This window comes from Thalia democratica, chromosome 4 (genome assembly GCF_965202585.1).
Source record: "Thalia democratica chromosome 4, ktThaDemo2.hap1.1, whole genome shotgun sequence".
NCBI lineage: Eukaryota > Metazoa > Chordata > Thaliacea > Salpida > Salpidae > Thalia > Thalia democratica.
Genome location: NC_139168.1, coordinates 57,434,441 through 57,450,296, shown reverse-complemented (window position 1 = coordinate 57,450,296; position 15,856 = coordinate 57,434,441). Strand labels below are relative to the sequence as shown.

The 15,856-nt window shown below is 25.3% G+C and overlaps 2 protein-coding genes across 2 annotated transcripts; both read left to right on the top strand.

Annotated features, from left to right (window-relative positions):
- Positions 1 to 6,339: 6,339 nt before the first annotated feature.
- On the top strand, positions 6,340 to 7,365 carry LOC145833826 (meiotic recombination protein DMC1/LIM15 homolog). Its single transcript, XM_082941021.1, has one exon. The coding sequence runs from the start codon at positions 6,340 to 6,342 to the stop codon at positions 7,363 to 7,365; it is 1,026 nt and encodes a 341-aa protein (XP_082797147.1).
- Positions 7,366 to 7,526: 161 nt separating this feature from the next.
- LOC145834240 (protein DPCD-like) lies at positions 7,527 to 15,473 on the top strand. The gene is made up of 4 exons (XM_082941615.1): positions 7,527 to 7,600; positions 8,487 to 8,698; positions 12,879 to 13,112; positions 14,890 to 15,473. The coding sequence occupies exons 1-4, from the start codon at positions 7,543 to 7,545 to the stop codon at positions 14,992 to 14,994; spliced, it is 609 nt and encodes a 202-aa protein (XP_082797741.1). The 5' UTR covers positions 7,527 to 7,542; the 3' UTR covers positions 14,995 to 15,473.
- The last annotated feature ends 383 nt before the right edge of the window (positions 15,474 to 15,856 follow it).

Genomic DNA, 15,856 nt, shown 5'->3' with positions numbered 1-15,856 from the left:
TTATTAAAGCTTGTGTAAGGAATTCTCCAGTTAATGTTTGGCAGATTGAAATCCCAAAGAATAAAATAAGAATAGCTATCCGGCAAAAACAACTTAATCAGTTTAATTACATTTTTAACAGTTGGGGCACATTTCGCAGCCAGTGGAGGAAGGTAGATACACAAAAATCTTAGTTTAGTCTTTTTAAAAATCACATCTATACATAAATATTCAAAACCAAGGGTATTAATCAAGTTTATATCATTTTTAACGCTAAAAACTTTAAAGGAATCTTTGTAGAGAACTGCAACACCTCCACCCCTACTTATCCTATCGTTTCGGACAATGTTATTATTACGAGGACAAATAACGGCATCGTTGACTTTAGAAGTCAACCATGTTTCAGTTAAAAAAATAAGTCAATATCTTTCTTAATAAATAATTTTCTAAAATATCAACTTTATTTAAAACAGATCGTATATTAGTATAAAAAGTCTTTAAATTACTGTTAATATAACTATTTATAGAAGACTGATTAATCTTATCAGAACTAGCAGATAGATTCAATTTTTATAAAAGTTTAAAACGTCTGACTTACAGTCTGTCCTATTAATCCCAGAGTCTCTGGGTGTCGAATCGAAAAAGATGATTCGTAGCTTCCACTATCTCATTGTTCTTTATCTATATTTTTTTTTATAAATATTTTATGTTGAGATTATTTTGTTCTGCTAAAACTTGTTTTCTTTCTAATTCTTCTCTTAGCTTCTTAAATTTCTTCAGTTGTTCAATGGTTCGATCTTGATTTATGTAGATTTTAACTTCAAATTCATTTGTCACATACTTGAGATTTCTCAGTTTAATAAGTCTTTCTTTAGCTTTTTTGTCATTGAGACAATTATAGGTCTGATTTTTCCATCTTCAAATTTACCTATACGGTATAAGGATTTTAGTTTGTGTTTCTCGATTTTATTTTCACCTAAAACTTCTTGTAGGACTTTGAAATCTTTCTTGCAGCCATCAAGTTGAGGAACACCTTTATTTTCAGGAATATTAAATACGAATATATTTAATCTTTTTTTCTCAATCTGCTTTTGTTCGTTATCAGCTTCTATTTTACCTTTTACAACATCAAGTTTATTGTTTATGTCGGTAAGAAATTCATCTGGCTTGTTTTTGACAATATCAGCATAAGTTGCTTCAAAACTGTTAATTTTAGTATTGATTTTGGAATAAAAGTCTTTTGGTTTCATCGTTTCCATTGCATCAACATATGTAGAAAACTTTGATTCAAATTTTTCAAATTTGAAAGAAAACTCTGTTTTGAAATCCAAAAAACTTCTTTGTAACTCTGTGACTTTTTCTTCTAAAGAAATAACTATGTTACTAAACATCACATATTTGTCATCATTCTGAATTTCAACAATACTCTTTTCAATGCTTTTACTTTTTTCATTATACTCAGTTTTTATTCTACAAATATCAGCCTGGAGTGAGTTGAATTCATTGTCTTTTCTACATCCAAACGCAATTAACTTTTCTTTCAACAGTTTTCCTATTTTGGAACATTCAATCAAAGCTTTGATTTCAGCTTCCATAGACATTTACTTTATTACTTACAACAACCTTTCTTTCTTTTATCAAGTAATTTTATTTTATTCTTTTTTTTTTTAGAATATCATTTATTAATACTTTTGCTTTGCAGGTCAGAGTATCTTCTATAGTGGAGAGATATCTCGATAAGTTTTCCGACAAATTTCAAACCATTGTGGAAAAGATAAAATCAGCATTATTATTGACTTAATTTGCACACTTTGTCAAACTTTTGACATCGTAGAAACCTTTTAAGTTTTAAAACGATGTAAACAGAGCAAACTCTATAGTCTGGAATCTGTATTGATCTGGGAAGAACGACCTAAGTTAAATACGAAAATAACACAAAACGGAGAAGAAAAACTACAATAATTTACTATTTAAAATATCTTTGTTTAAATTTTTACTTACTACATTTTGAAATTTGTACTTGTTTAAATCTTATATCTAAAACTAAATTACTTAATGATAGTCTTAAATTCATGTGTCATGATACTTAGATTTTTTCTATAACATCTTTCTTAAACCGTTTGTTAACTATCTTTAAATTTATCTTAACTCTAAAAAAGAAACTTTTTTGTTTTAAAAACAAAAAAAAAAGTAACATAAATACATACTTGGTTGTAAATGGTATAAAAGTGCTTTAAAAAACCTTTCTATAATAGTACAATCGTATTACCGTTTAAAAATGTACTGCAAAGGTGCTAAAGTTAGACTAAGGGTTGGCAACGTACGGCCTCAAACACACATCTCAAGCCTGAGATTTATTTTACCTTAAAAGTAACTTGTGAAATTCGAATATAACTAAGCTGTTTTAACAATTTTTTTAATGTTTCTTAATTTATTTTACAATACACTGTAAATTATATTGAACGAAAAAAAAAACGCTCAAATATTTGGTACAAGGACCTGGTGTACGAAAAACCTTTCGGTTATCGAGTCATACATCAGGATACAGTTTAAAATTATGTCCAGGACAATCATTAGTGATTAATAAAAATTTTATTCATAAAGTTTGTTTTAGCTTTTTTGAATAAGACTTTTTTGTTTGTAAATCTTACCTGCAACTAGAAAAATTGTCATTCCCTAAAGGTAAAATATTGTTGCTTTTATTTTATAATGTTTTTATGCTTCTCACATGCTGTCTTCAACAAAAAAATTCAAATATGAATTCAGTTGTAATGATGACCTACCTAAGTAAATACATATGATTGAACAACTTTATAGTTTTTATTATTCTTAGCTTTAAACTCGTTTTCACAATGCTTTCGTTGACCTTTCAAATTTATTATCTAATTAATTAAAAGTATATGTCACAAACAATGATATCATTAAGTGTTTATGGTGTAGTCTTTCTAACAATATAGGGTTGAATGTACAAACTAGTAGAACTGAAAAATTCAACAACCTATAAAGCAAATCAATCTTTTTAAAGATATTTTCTTTAACTATGTTTTTAGTAAAATTCTTCTTCTAGGGAGATCAGCCAGCATGAGTGAGCAAAGACTATCCTGAGGTTATTAGAAACAAAAATTTATTTTGAGCTGTTATTGGAAGAAAAGTGTTAATTAAGCTTAAATAGCTAAAAATACCAGAGTGATATCAAAACAACTTTTAAAAAAGAATAAAAGAGTAGATTTAAAGAAACCAAAACTAGTAAGATATTTTTAAAGTCAAAAAAAGACTTAGTTAGACAAAGCTTTCAATTTCAAAGTAAAATTGGACAGAGTTTTACAAAAAAGTTTGAAACTAGTCTGAATTATACTGAGCAGCCCAAGTTTGTGGCAGTTCTGTTGTTCTCAAAAACTCTTCATTTCACTCACTTATTTTTTATAATATAATATTTGTTTTAAATTAAACTTAAATTGTTTTTATTGAATTATTTCTAAAACAACTAACAAGTTTACAAAGAAATGAATTCAATTAAAGATTCTAAGTATACAAAATGATTATCATTATATTTAGCAGTTACCAATTTCAACACAAAATAGATTTTCAAACTACAAAGCTGTAACAAATAATAATGAATTTGCATTCATATCAATTTTTTTATTTTTTCACTTTATTATTTTTGTTAAAGTTTTGTAATTTAAAGCTAATAAAATAATATTAAGAAACTAAATAAAGTTTTATGTAAATAAAAATTAAGTAATCAAAAAAGAAGTTTTTCAATTGCTAAATAACTTAGATAAACTTAGAATATTTAAGTAATGTTCTTCATAAAAGAAGAATATTAAAAATCAACAATCTAAGATCAGCTTACTAAAATGCCAGATACCTCAAAGTAGTTAGATGCCCTAAATTTTTAACAATTAATATTTTTAAAAGAGTACAACAATATCCCTGTTTTTATTAGTCACGATTCCTCCAAGCACTCTTAAAAATTTAAATTTTGTTAACAAAAAATAAATATCTAGATTTTTTTGATTTTTTTGCTTGTGGACTATCATTTTTTAATAATTTTCCTGATCATTTTCAAACCAAGATCCAGAAACAAATAGTTTTCAAAACTTTCAATATGTTAAACTACACTTATAAATCACTGTGTTATTGATCATAAGGTTTGAAATCTTTTCAATTTGTTGGCAAGATTCATAAAAAAAGCCTCTCTGCATGGAATATTTTTTTATAAATTTTGTATAAATGTTTTTTTTAATAAAGACCTTTTTTCAACTAAAAAATGATAATTTCTTGTTTGGCTTCTCAAAAAAATAACTCCACAAAATCTGGCTGGAACCAGAAACAAATCTGATTTTAAAATTAAGATCCAGCCAGATCTGAATTCATATTTAAATTTGGATCTGGACGGATCAAAGTTTTAGTGAAAAAAAGGGTGGATCTGTTAGATCACTATATAAAAGGCATTAAGAATTTCTTCACTACTCAAAGTGATTATAAAATTTAAAAACTTCATTTTTTCTGCTGGAAATTTCACAAAAACACTTTGTGCAAAATTTTAAATGATTTGAAAACTTTTTTATCAAACCTAAGATAAACATGGTATTTGTGCATTCTAAAAAATCATAATGTTTACAAAATATCAATGTCTATACCAAATGAATTAAGGTCAATAGGGAGGTGTCCAAAGTTTTTTACAAAAAATTAAATTGACTATTTTTAAACCTCAAATATAATACTAAAAAATATTTTTTGTACATAAAAAATTTATCACTTTTTTAAAAACATTTGAGATATAGTGACTAATCAGTTTAGTAAAAACTTTCCAATACAGTCATATAGAAACGAATTTCTAAACATTAATTTTATTTGAATAAAAAAAGATAAACATCAATATTTTGATTTTTTCTTAAGTAACTAACCTGAAAATTTCAGGAAGTTTTCCTTGTATTATATAAAAAATATTCTCATAAAATTAGTATAGCGTTTAAAAATGTTTTTTTTAACCAAAAGTTATAAAAAATATTTTAGTAAAGGATATTTTTACTTAAAAATAAAAAATTCCTACAATGAAATTGTTTATCATTAAGTTGAGAATACACTAAAAGTGTTTGAAAACAATTGCCAATACTGAAAGCAAAGATAGTTTTTTAGTAAAATGTTCTTTTTTTGTCATCTTTTTAATTCGGTCCTTAATTAAAAAAATTATTGAGCTATCTAACTTTGTACATTTTATCTCAAAAACTATTTTGAGATTTTAGATATGGTTAAAGGCAACTGGTACTTTACTTATAGATCTTTAAAATTAGATTTAGTTGTAAAATTTTGCTTCAACCCTCTATATGGACTTAATAACCATCAAATCAATCTGTCTAATACATTCTAAACTTAAGTTTACATAATTGTATAAAAAAATTATTTGGTTATTTGTGATATCTAGTGCATAAATTCTTAGCAGTAGGATCATTTTAGGTTGTTAAAATTTTTGTCAGAAAATTGAGTTTGCTTCCATGATGAAAGAGTTTTTAAATCATCTCAAATTTTGCTCAAGGTATTTTTCTGAATCTTCTATAAAGTAAAACTTATCCAGCTAAAAACTCAAAGTTTGCATTGTTTAAAAGCACCATTTATTAATATTTCTGTGTAAAGCTATTTCTGAAAACTTAAAGTAAAATGTCTTATGCCATAAAACTTAAATTGACTTAACAACTTATATTGCCAAATTACTCACTTATATACGGAAACTCGCAGTGCATTTTAGCATACATTTATTACATTTTTTCCAAATTTTACTTAAAAAAAAAGCGGGGTTTTTATTTTCCAGCACAGTGCTTTTAGAGATTTAGTGGGAACCTGTATGGAATTAAAAGAAAAATGTGGGTTTAAATTAACTTTTAAATATATAAACTTTTTTGTATTTATGAAAAGATGTTTTGTACACAGTTATGGTTACCTTTGAGCTTTTTAAATAATTTGCATATCAAACTAACAAATATTTAATTATTTTAAATATTTTTTTAAGTTGTGTTCAACAGTTTTAAAAAGTTATGCAATTTTTATTAAAAAGTTATACAATTACTATACTAAAATTGATTACTTAATAATTTTGTTTGAAAGTTATGGTGTGTAAAAATATGTAATTATATTAAAAAAGTTATTTGAGTTTAAACAAATTGAATATAATATCTTACTAAGGTTTAAGCTATATTTGTTTATTTTTTGTAGTTATTATAATTTTAAAACAGCTTTTTATCAATATTTAGATTTTAAAATTTTTGCTGTAAAAGTTAGATTATTGAACAAACTTTTTTCAATGGTATAGTAAAAGTGAAAATAATAAGAGTTTATATTTTTAGCCAGATATAAATTACAATGCAGGCAGAACAAGTTGTTGCAGATGTTTCTGATGATGAGCTAGATGAAGAAGACTCCTTTTTCTTAGACATTGATACCCTCCAGGACCATGGAGTTAATGCTGCTGATTTGAAAAAGCTTAAAGCAGCCGGAATATGCACAGTAAAAGGAGTACAAATGAATACTAGAAAAGCCATGACCCAGATCAAAGGTATTTCTGAAGCAAAAGTAGATAAGATAAAGGAAGCTGCTGCAAAGCTTTTGAAAGTTGGCTTTTGTTCAGCTTTAAATTTTAGCCAAAAAAGAGACCAGTGTTTTAAAATTTCAACTGGAAGCTCAGACTTGGATTCATTATTAGGTGGAGGGGTAGAAAGTATGTCCATAACAGAAGTATTTGGTGAGTTTAGAACAGGAAAAACTCAACTTTCACATACGTTATCAGTTACTACACAATTGCCAGGTAATAATGGTTATTGTGGAGGAAAAGTAGTATACATTGATACAGAAAACACCTTCCGTCCTGATAGACTAAAACCAATTGCAGATAGGTTTAATTTAGACCAAAATGCAGTTTTAGATAATGTAATGTATGCAAGAGCCTATACAAGTGAGCATCAAATGGATCTTTTAGATCACGTTGCTGCAAAATTTCACAATGAGCCCAATATTTTTAAACTATTAATAGTTGACTCAATTATGGCTCTATTCAGAGTTGATTTTAGTGGTAGGGGAGAGTTAGCTGACAGACAACAAAAATTAGCCCAAATGCTTTCACGTTTGCAAAAAATTTCTGAGGAGTACAATGTTGCTGTATTTCTAACAAATCAAATGACTGCTGACCCTGGTGCTAGCATGTCTTTCCAAGCTGACCCTAAAAAGCCAATAGGAGGTCATATTTTAGCACATGCTTCTACCACAAGAATTTCATTACGTAAAGGAAGAGGTGAGACTAGAATAGCTAAGATATATGATAGTCCAGACATGCCAGAAGCAGAAGCTACTTTTGCTATTACTAATGGAGGAATTTCAGATGCTAAAGATTAAAATTAGTTTTATTTCTAACATAATAGCTTTTCTTTTACAATCAGGAAATTTTATGTTATTCAGCTGTGAGACAGTTAGATTTTTGTTTATAATCTGTATTAGTTCTTTAGACTTTTTTGACAACATTTTACCTTTATAAAGTTTCAATTTAATACAGGTATATTATTTTTTCTTAACATGAGTAATTGGGTCAAAACATTGCAGTCTGCTAAAAAGAGTGCAATAGTTCAAAATGGTAAGTTTTTTATAATTTTCAGTTCGTTTAACTGAAATCTTTTAAAAGTTTTTTTTTAACTTTTATGATAATTTTTTATTTTAACATCTTATTTATATCTTTATTAACTTATGACCATTTAAGTTATAAAAATATGGTATAAACTTTTAATAACTAAGCATTGTTTTGATCTTTAAACATTTTTTTACCCTAGAAATTGTTTAATAATTATAGATAATTGATTCTCTATTTTAAATTCATTTATAATACCTTTAGAAAACATTATGTTAGTTAATAACAAAAACTAGTAATTTGTATACATTTTAATATAATATAAGTAATACCACTTGATATATATATATGTATATTTATGGAATATTTTTAAACCCATTAAAGTTTATTATTTTTATATTATATCAATACTTGCTTTATAATTGATGTTGAAAATATTTAATTATACCTATTTACTTGTTTGTTTAGTTTTTTTTTCAATTATAAGTTAAAAATTTATTAAGCTTCTACTATCTAGATTCTAGCTTTAATTCAAGTTTATTCTTCTTTATTGAATAACTAATGTACACAACCTTTAAGTATTAAATTTAAAAATTTGTTGTTCATGCTGAAAAAGGTGAGTTAACTTAGTTTAACATGAAAATAGTTGTATACTTTAAATTTTTGTGTAAACGTAATTTAAATAATGTTTTTAGTTAAACTGTAATTATATGGTAAAATATTAATTTTTTAAAGAAAAAATAATAATATCCAAATAATACATCTTAGACTGCAATTAACTTTACACTTTGAAGTTAGGGCAAAAAAGTAACTTTAACTATTAAATTGAAATATTTTGGTAATTTCAATAAGCTTTTTATTGCTATCTAATGAACAAAATGATTTATTGTAAAAGGCAGAAAAAAAGTTCATTTTTTGTTGGAAAATAAAGATGAGCTGTGCGAAGAATATGATGTTGATAGTAATCAACTTCTAGTAAGGAAATGGAGAAGGAAAAACAAGTTGGGTGGTATTTCTCCATGGGAAGTTGAGATTGGAGAAGAAATGTCAGCAATTAGTCCTGCAGTTGTTGCTGGGAAATCTTTTATTGCTGAAAACCACCTTAATGTAAGTGATGTAATTTTTAAAATGTTTTTGTGTGTTTGTAATTTATGTGGTTCGTTTAAATAAAGTTTAAACAGCAATTGCACAATAAAAGTTTGATATTTATGTAGTGTAGTTCAGTGGCGTAGCGTGGTGTTTTGGTCAGAGGGTGCGCAAATTTTTTTCTCAAAAAATCCCCTAAATTAAAACTTTTGGGGCGCAAATTTTTCGGGGTCACTTTTCTCGGAAATTAAAAAAAATACTAAAAATCTATCTCCTACTTGATTTTTCAAGCAATCTTCTCCAAATTTTAGAAAATGTATTAAAAAAAAAGTTTTTTTTTCAAAAAAATATATTTTCACTACAAATTTTTAAATTCACAAGTAATGTTTTTTTGTTATTGTATAAAGATTAAACTGTTAAAGTTTGAATAAGATTGCTTGAAAAATGTATTAGGAGATAGATTTTAAACAAACTAGCCTTTTTTCTCTGTTTTAGTTTTCCCTTCCCATAGGGAACCTATTATGCGGCCCGACTTTGACTGGTCATATCTCAAAAAATAATTCGAATGTTTTAAAACAACAATAAGCATCTTAAAGCTTAAAAAAAATCTATAAAATAAGATCAACTTCTAAAAAACATGGCTTACCCCCCCCCCCCCCCCCTATGGCCTTAAACTACAAATAAATAGTCAACTAAGTATAACAATTAATACCTCAAAACATTTTTCTCTGTGAAATTTCTAAATAATGTTCAATATCTATTTTATATCAGCAAAAAAGAATTGTATTAAACTCAAAATAACACATAACAGTTTGTTGCAGCTTTTAATATACTATTTTAATCTTATATATATAAATGTTAAATCTTCAGTATTAAAATTGAAAGTTTTAAATATTTAAATTTTTTGTAAAAGAAATCTAAAGCGCTAGTTTTTTTTTAACTTCTACATTTTTACCTATATCACAATATAAAACTGTAAAAATAAATCTTAACAAATGAAGAAAATTTATAATATAAACAAAATTTAAAATAAAAATTTCATACCTTTTGAACTGCAATATTGAGTAATAGCAATATCTGATGTTGGTCTGCTATTTTTTAATTCAAGCTTTTGAACTTCAGATAATTTTACTATCTGACATATTTTTAGATTGCAACATTCCATACAATATCACTTTGCATATTTTTTTAGATAATATACTAAAAATTAAAAAAAAACAAGTGTTTACTTTTTCTTTAGTATAATAAAACATATTTTACAAAAAAAACAAAAAACAATTAACTTTGAAGATATCAGGATTGCCTTGCCACTCTTTGAGTCAAAATAACTGTCCTGAGGTAGTTTTTTATGTCATGTGTCATCATAAGCAATTTAAATTCTTTTAAAGATTTTTTTATTGTTTTTAAACTTATAGAAACTAGGCTTTATAACAAAGCTTTTAAAACCACTAAATCTACCCTGAGTTAAAAAAACAAATCTATCCTTAGTCAGCCTGAGATTAAAAATACTTAAAACATTCTGAGTTATCCTGATTTTTACTGAGACATACTAAAGTTTTTCAAAACTTCATAAAATCATGAGTTATCCTGAGTGTGTGGAAAGATTTTACTAAATGTTTTTTATACAAAACATATTGTTTAAAAGATAAATTTTTTAAGGTCAACTTTTTCAATGCTTTTAAAAAAATCATTAGAAATATAACTTTTCACTTATCTTAAAATCAGTTTTTCTAAGATCTTTAGGGAATAGCATTTTTTAAATACTAAAAACAGTTGGTAGAAAGAATTTTTATTTAAATACCATTTAAAATTTGATTTAAAACTAAATGAATTTAAATTTTAAATTAGCCTATTATGTTTTTTAGACTACAAATTGATTGTAAAAATTTTGTTTTACAAGTTGCTATAAATTAATTCATAATGTAACTATTTAAATTTTAAAATAACTTGCTACAATTTTTTTAATTTTTTAACTTTATGGCTGATAGAACAACAAAGTTTGATTTGTTTGTTTTCTTAATAAAAAAAGAAACTACTTTTAATAAAAATTTTAAGTTTAGATAATTTAAACAATACTTTTTGTATAGTAAGATTAAAACTGTAATCACAGTATGAACTGTTTGTTTATTATTTATTTTAATTTATTATTTTATTTTTTTCTGTTTTTTGTTATTTTTCTTTTAAATTATGTTGTTAATATTTTTTATTCTTATTATCATTTTATTTTTATTTTATTAGCAGTTGTTTATTGCTATTTTTACTACAATTTGTTTATTCTTGAATCATTATCACTATAAAACAAGTTTAGCTTTATGGTTTGTTAACAAAATGTTAGCATTTGTCCTTGTAAAAAATCTGTCATAAGGTTATACTACTGCGGTGCACTAACTAGTTGCGTACTGTTTGAGTGTAAACTCTTATGAAGTTAATAAAGTTATAAAATGCTTCCTTATGGAGTTTTTCATCAACATCGGTGCGCATTTGCAATTACGCACCGAATCAGTATACTGGGTAATTTCCCTAGCTTGTCACTAATTGGCATTCGAAATTTCGTTTTACTTTTCAAATACTAGAAAAACATAGTTGAAAAAAGGCAAATTAAGCAGAAAAAATAAACAATAAAGGATAAAGATATTGCATTTTTTTTTTCTTCTTTCTTTTTTTTTGGGTGGCACGCATGCGCCATTGTCCCTCCCCACGCTACGCCCCTGGTGTAGTTGCATTGAATTTTTTCTTAACATTTAATTAAAATAAATGATAGTTTAAAATCTACTATTTCAGGTATTTTCACTATTATAAAATATATTTACTAATTTTAAAAAACCTAGCGTCTTATAGGTCTTATATTAATAAGTATTGTACTATATTTACTATTAAACATTGTATTTTATCCAGTAGGGCAGTGCTTCTGAAATGGGATTCCGCGACGCCTCTCAGGGGTGAAAAAACATTTATTTAATTAAACATTTTATGTAAAATTAAAATTAGGGGTTCTGCGGAAAAGTTGAATTTTGGAAAAGGGTTTCGCCACTAGAAAAAGGTTCAGAAGCACTGCAGTAGGGTGTTTTTCTAGTTAATCTGATATAGTCTTATCATATAAATAAAAACACGAAAAAAATAAAATCAAACTACAGACATTAAACTCAAATACTTAAGATAGTAGTGTAGTATTTTGATATGATGTACTGCTAATTATCTTCAAATCTTAAAAGTATAATTTGTAATAGTCTATTATTTCTAATTGACTATTGTTTTACTTTTATTAAAATCTTATGTTATTTTTGTTTAGAAACATCATCAATTAAAACTTTAAAATTTAAGTTACTGTAAGGTTAATGTAAGAGTTTCAAAAACAAAATATTTTATAGTCTCTAATTTATTTTTAATCTTAAAGTTTGTACTTAGTTTAACTTCTGTCTATTTTTGTTTGGAAACATATTAAAGAAAAAATATTCTGGATAGTGGAAAACTTGTTGAAAAAACAGAGCGATGCTAGTTATTGTTGATGTTTTTAAAATTTAATATTATGGGGAAACCTAAAAACTTTAAGCTTGTTTAAGTTTGTTGTTTTAAGTTTTTATCAGGAGCCTTATAATAATTCTTAAGTTTCTAAGTATTAAGTTGCTTAAAGGACACGGTTTTTCGAGTTATATTTTAGCTTTAATATTTATACATTTATTAGTTGGTAGTCAATAAATTTATGAAAACTCAATATATTTCGGTTTTAAGTATTGAAATCATATTAAAAAATATAAAAATTATGTATAAAATGTTTAATGGAAAAAAGGTTTGTTTTTTAAATAAAAAACAGCTGCTTTTTTAAACAAGTTAAATTAAGTTAAGACATTTCAAAAGTATCAATAAAAATGAATGATAAATAACTTACCCTAACCTCAGTGAATATTGAAAATAATCAAGAAAAGTTACGTTAATATTATGATTATATGTTTTGATTTTTTGAAAACAGTATACAGAGATCTCTACTTCTAGAGGGAAATTAATATAGTTTTTATTCTTTTAAAACTTTAATTAGTAAACTAAGTTTCTTATTACTAAGATCTAATTCTTATACTTAAAGAAACTTAGTTAGTTGATGAGGTCTTTGACCGACACTTAGTTTATTAGTATTATAGTGAAAAAAGTTGTTCAAATTATATAATCAGTTGATGATTTTTTTAACATAAAATATTAAAATGATCAGCCAATATGTTCAAGACTGGACTCCCAGAAGTTTTTTCAGTGGAGAATAAGAAATCTTCCTTACGAATTATCAACATATAACTTATCAATCGAAAACGAGGAAAAAATAGTAATTAGAACTACCAACAAAAAGTATTTCAAAAAATTGTCAATTCCAGATATGCAACGACATGGTTTAAGACTATCTCCTAAAAAGTTGAAATTTAGTCATGCCAATAAAACCTTAGTTATACAGGTTTGTAACCTACCAATTTTAGTATTTAGATTAATTTATGAATAAAAATAATTCAACTAGCCTTAAGAATTAATTCTTTTATAATTCCATAAACTAAATGAAACCGTCAGCTTTAAATTATTTTAGTAAAAATACAACACTGTTACCACACTTTTAGGCTAGTACGAAATTTTTGAAGTTTTTCAAAAATTTAGGCTTTTTTTTTTTGAAAAACTCTAGCTGTTTTTAAAACTTTTAGAAAATGCAGACTGACTTTTTATTAGAAATTAGTTTGAGTTTAGTGTTACTATGTATTTAACATGTATTTTACATTTTCGTTGTTTCAAATTTTAAATTTAGATTTAATTATTAGGTACAGTTTTCCACCTTGCTTTGTTAAATAAAATAATGATATTTTCTTTGCTTTTTATAAACAAAAATTGCGAATGCATACGTATACGTTGCTGCTCTTTGTAGTTTAACAAATTCTAAGTATATATATGAACAGAAAGTAGTGGTTCTCAACATAATAAAATCTTTGAATAGTAAATCACTAGAAAATGTCACAGGATATCACTAATAAAGTTCTTGTTAACAGTAGATAAATTATTAAAACTTTTTACTAATTAAAAGTAATTTTTAAAGGTTAAGGACTGTTTAAGGTGGTCCAACATTTTTTTTACAGAAATTTATATTGACTCTTGTTTAAAAGTTTAGAGTATATACTATGAAATACTTTTTAAAGAACAAAAAACAATTAACTTTTGAGATATAACCAGTTTTGTAAACAAAATCTAATACAACCATATGCAATCAAAAAATTTTAAGGCAAGTTTTCTCGGAATTTTGAAAATTTCACTAAACATCTATCTCCTTCATTTTCAAATAATTTTTTTTTCAAACTTTCAGAAAATGTTGTTTTCGATATTACAAACAACTTGTGAAGTTAAGTTTTGTAAACATTTGTAAAAAGCATATTTTTGAAAGAAATACATTAAAAAATATTAAGAAGAAAATTTTGAAAACAATCAGTTTTTTGTTTACTTTTTAAAAAGAAAATTTATACAAAAAAAAATCTACAAGCTGTTCTAAATTTATTAACAGTTACTCTAAGAAAGTTTTAAAATAATATCTCAAAAAATTTAGGAGGAGATAGAATTTTGGTAAAATCATTAGAGTATGGGTTAGGAGGGTTAGAGTAGGCGTCTGGGTAAGGGTTATGAAAATAGGGTATAATGAAGTAAAAAATAACCACCAAAAGCATAAATAAATAAACACACTCAATGGTATCAATAAAAAACTGCACTTAATGAAGTAGTCCTACAAATTCGACCAACACTTTGAAGCCGTTCAGTAAGTATTTGAGTACAATATAAAACAAGTATGATTACTGCAGGATGATAAAAAAAAGAGAACATTTTAAAATCTATTAGATCTGTCAATTATTTGTATAAAGTTTAAATATTCAAAAAAACTTTATGGAATCTTTTGTAAAAGACGAATGACATTTTTTTAATAAGCGCTAACTATTTTAAATCCATAAGTTTTATGAGACAAAATTTTTGTGTAAATATTTTGAAATTAAGTTTGTCTGTGATCAGGTTCATTTATTTTTACGTCACTAAGGTGTTTTAATGAAATAATTATAAGCCTAAACAATATTTAAAAAGTTTGATAATTAATTGATTTTATCTTATTCACTTCTTTTACAAATCAAAAACTTTTTTAGCTACAGGTTAATCAATAAAATTTTTGCTAAAACTTTTTGTTCAGAGACTTAAAATTGTATAAATTTCAGTATGAAAAGCCGAACGAGGTACTGAAAGATCACGAGTTACTTGTTAAAGAGTTCAGTAAAATGAAAGTTGCTGGCGACGGAGATGTCGATTGCAAACAAAGCTGAAATTCAATTGAACAGAGTTTGAAAATATGATCTTACTAGTCACTATTTCTTTACTCTTTTGTACAAAACATTTGTTACATGTTTATATTTCTTCTTTACTGTGATTTTAAGAATATGTTACTTTTGTTATTTAAGTTTAATTAAGTTCTTTGAACTCAATCTATAAAATGAAGATCAAGTATACATATAAGTTTTAATTTTATTTTTTATGAAAATCTGTATAAAAAACAACTATATTTATACGCAAATATTCTATCGACCTGCGGCATCTCACTGCTCGTAAAATATGAACAGCTCTACGGAGTCAAGTCTTCAAAATTATTTGCGTACAATAATAGTTGTTATGATTTGTTCAATTGGCGCTTACTGTCTGGATCTCTAAGATTTAACGCTTTATTACGTTATATTTTAGACTTTCTTGTAAAAGTTTTAAAGTTTTACTACAATAAAAATCCATACAAAAAATTAAACATTTGGTATCCATTCGAGTTCTAGATATGACAACTTCTCTAGTTTTCTGTCTAATTAATAATATTCGTATTTAATTTATAATTGATCGTTTGTAAATTCATTGTAAATTTTATCTTTTTTACTTTTTAATGATATTATTTGTTTTTATTCATAGTATAAACGAAATATTTACTTACTTAATACATATGCTTTTATAAAAATTAAAACTAAATATTTATCTTTTCTTAACTCCTGTAAAATGTTTCTGTGTCAAAATTGTGTCTTTCACTTGTTTAAAAAAGATAATGCGAATAAAACTAAAATATTTGTAAAAATGAATATTTATAACAGTGTTGAAAACTTAATATTTAAGATACTTGTGAACAAGGTAAGATGAATCTATTCACACCAA

What these genes read in the sequence shown, in the direction of transcription:
- LOC145833826 (XM_082941021.1), top strand. Translation starts at nt 6,340, where the DNA reads ATGCAGGCAGAACAAGTTGTTGCAGATGTTTCTGATGATGAGCTAGAT.
- LOC145834240 (XM_082941615.1), top strand. Translation starts at nt 7,543, where the DNA reads ATGAGTAATTGGGTCAAAACATTGCAGTCTGCTAAAAAGAGTGCAATA. An exon ending in TTGCTGAAAACCACCTTAAT is followed by an intron (nt 8,699 to 12,878) that starts GTAAGTGATGTA and finishes TAAAATGATCAG; the next exon opens with CCAATATGTTCAAGACTGGA. An exon ending in ATAAAACCTTAGTTATACAG is followed by an intron (nt 13,113 to 14,889) that starts GTTTGTAACCTA and finishes TATAAATTTCAG; the next exon opens with TATGAAAAGCCGAACGAGGT.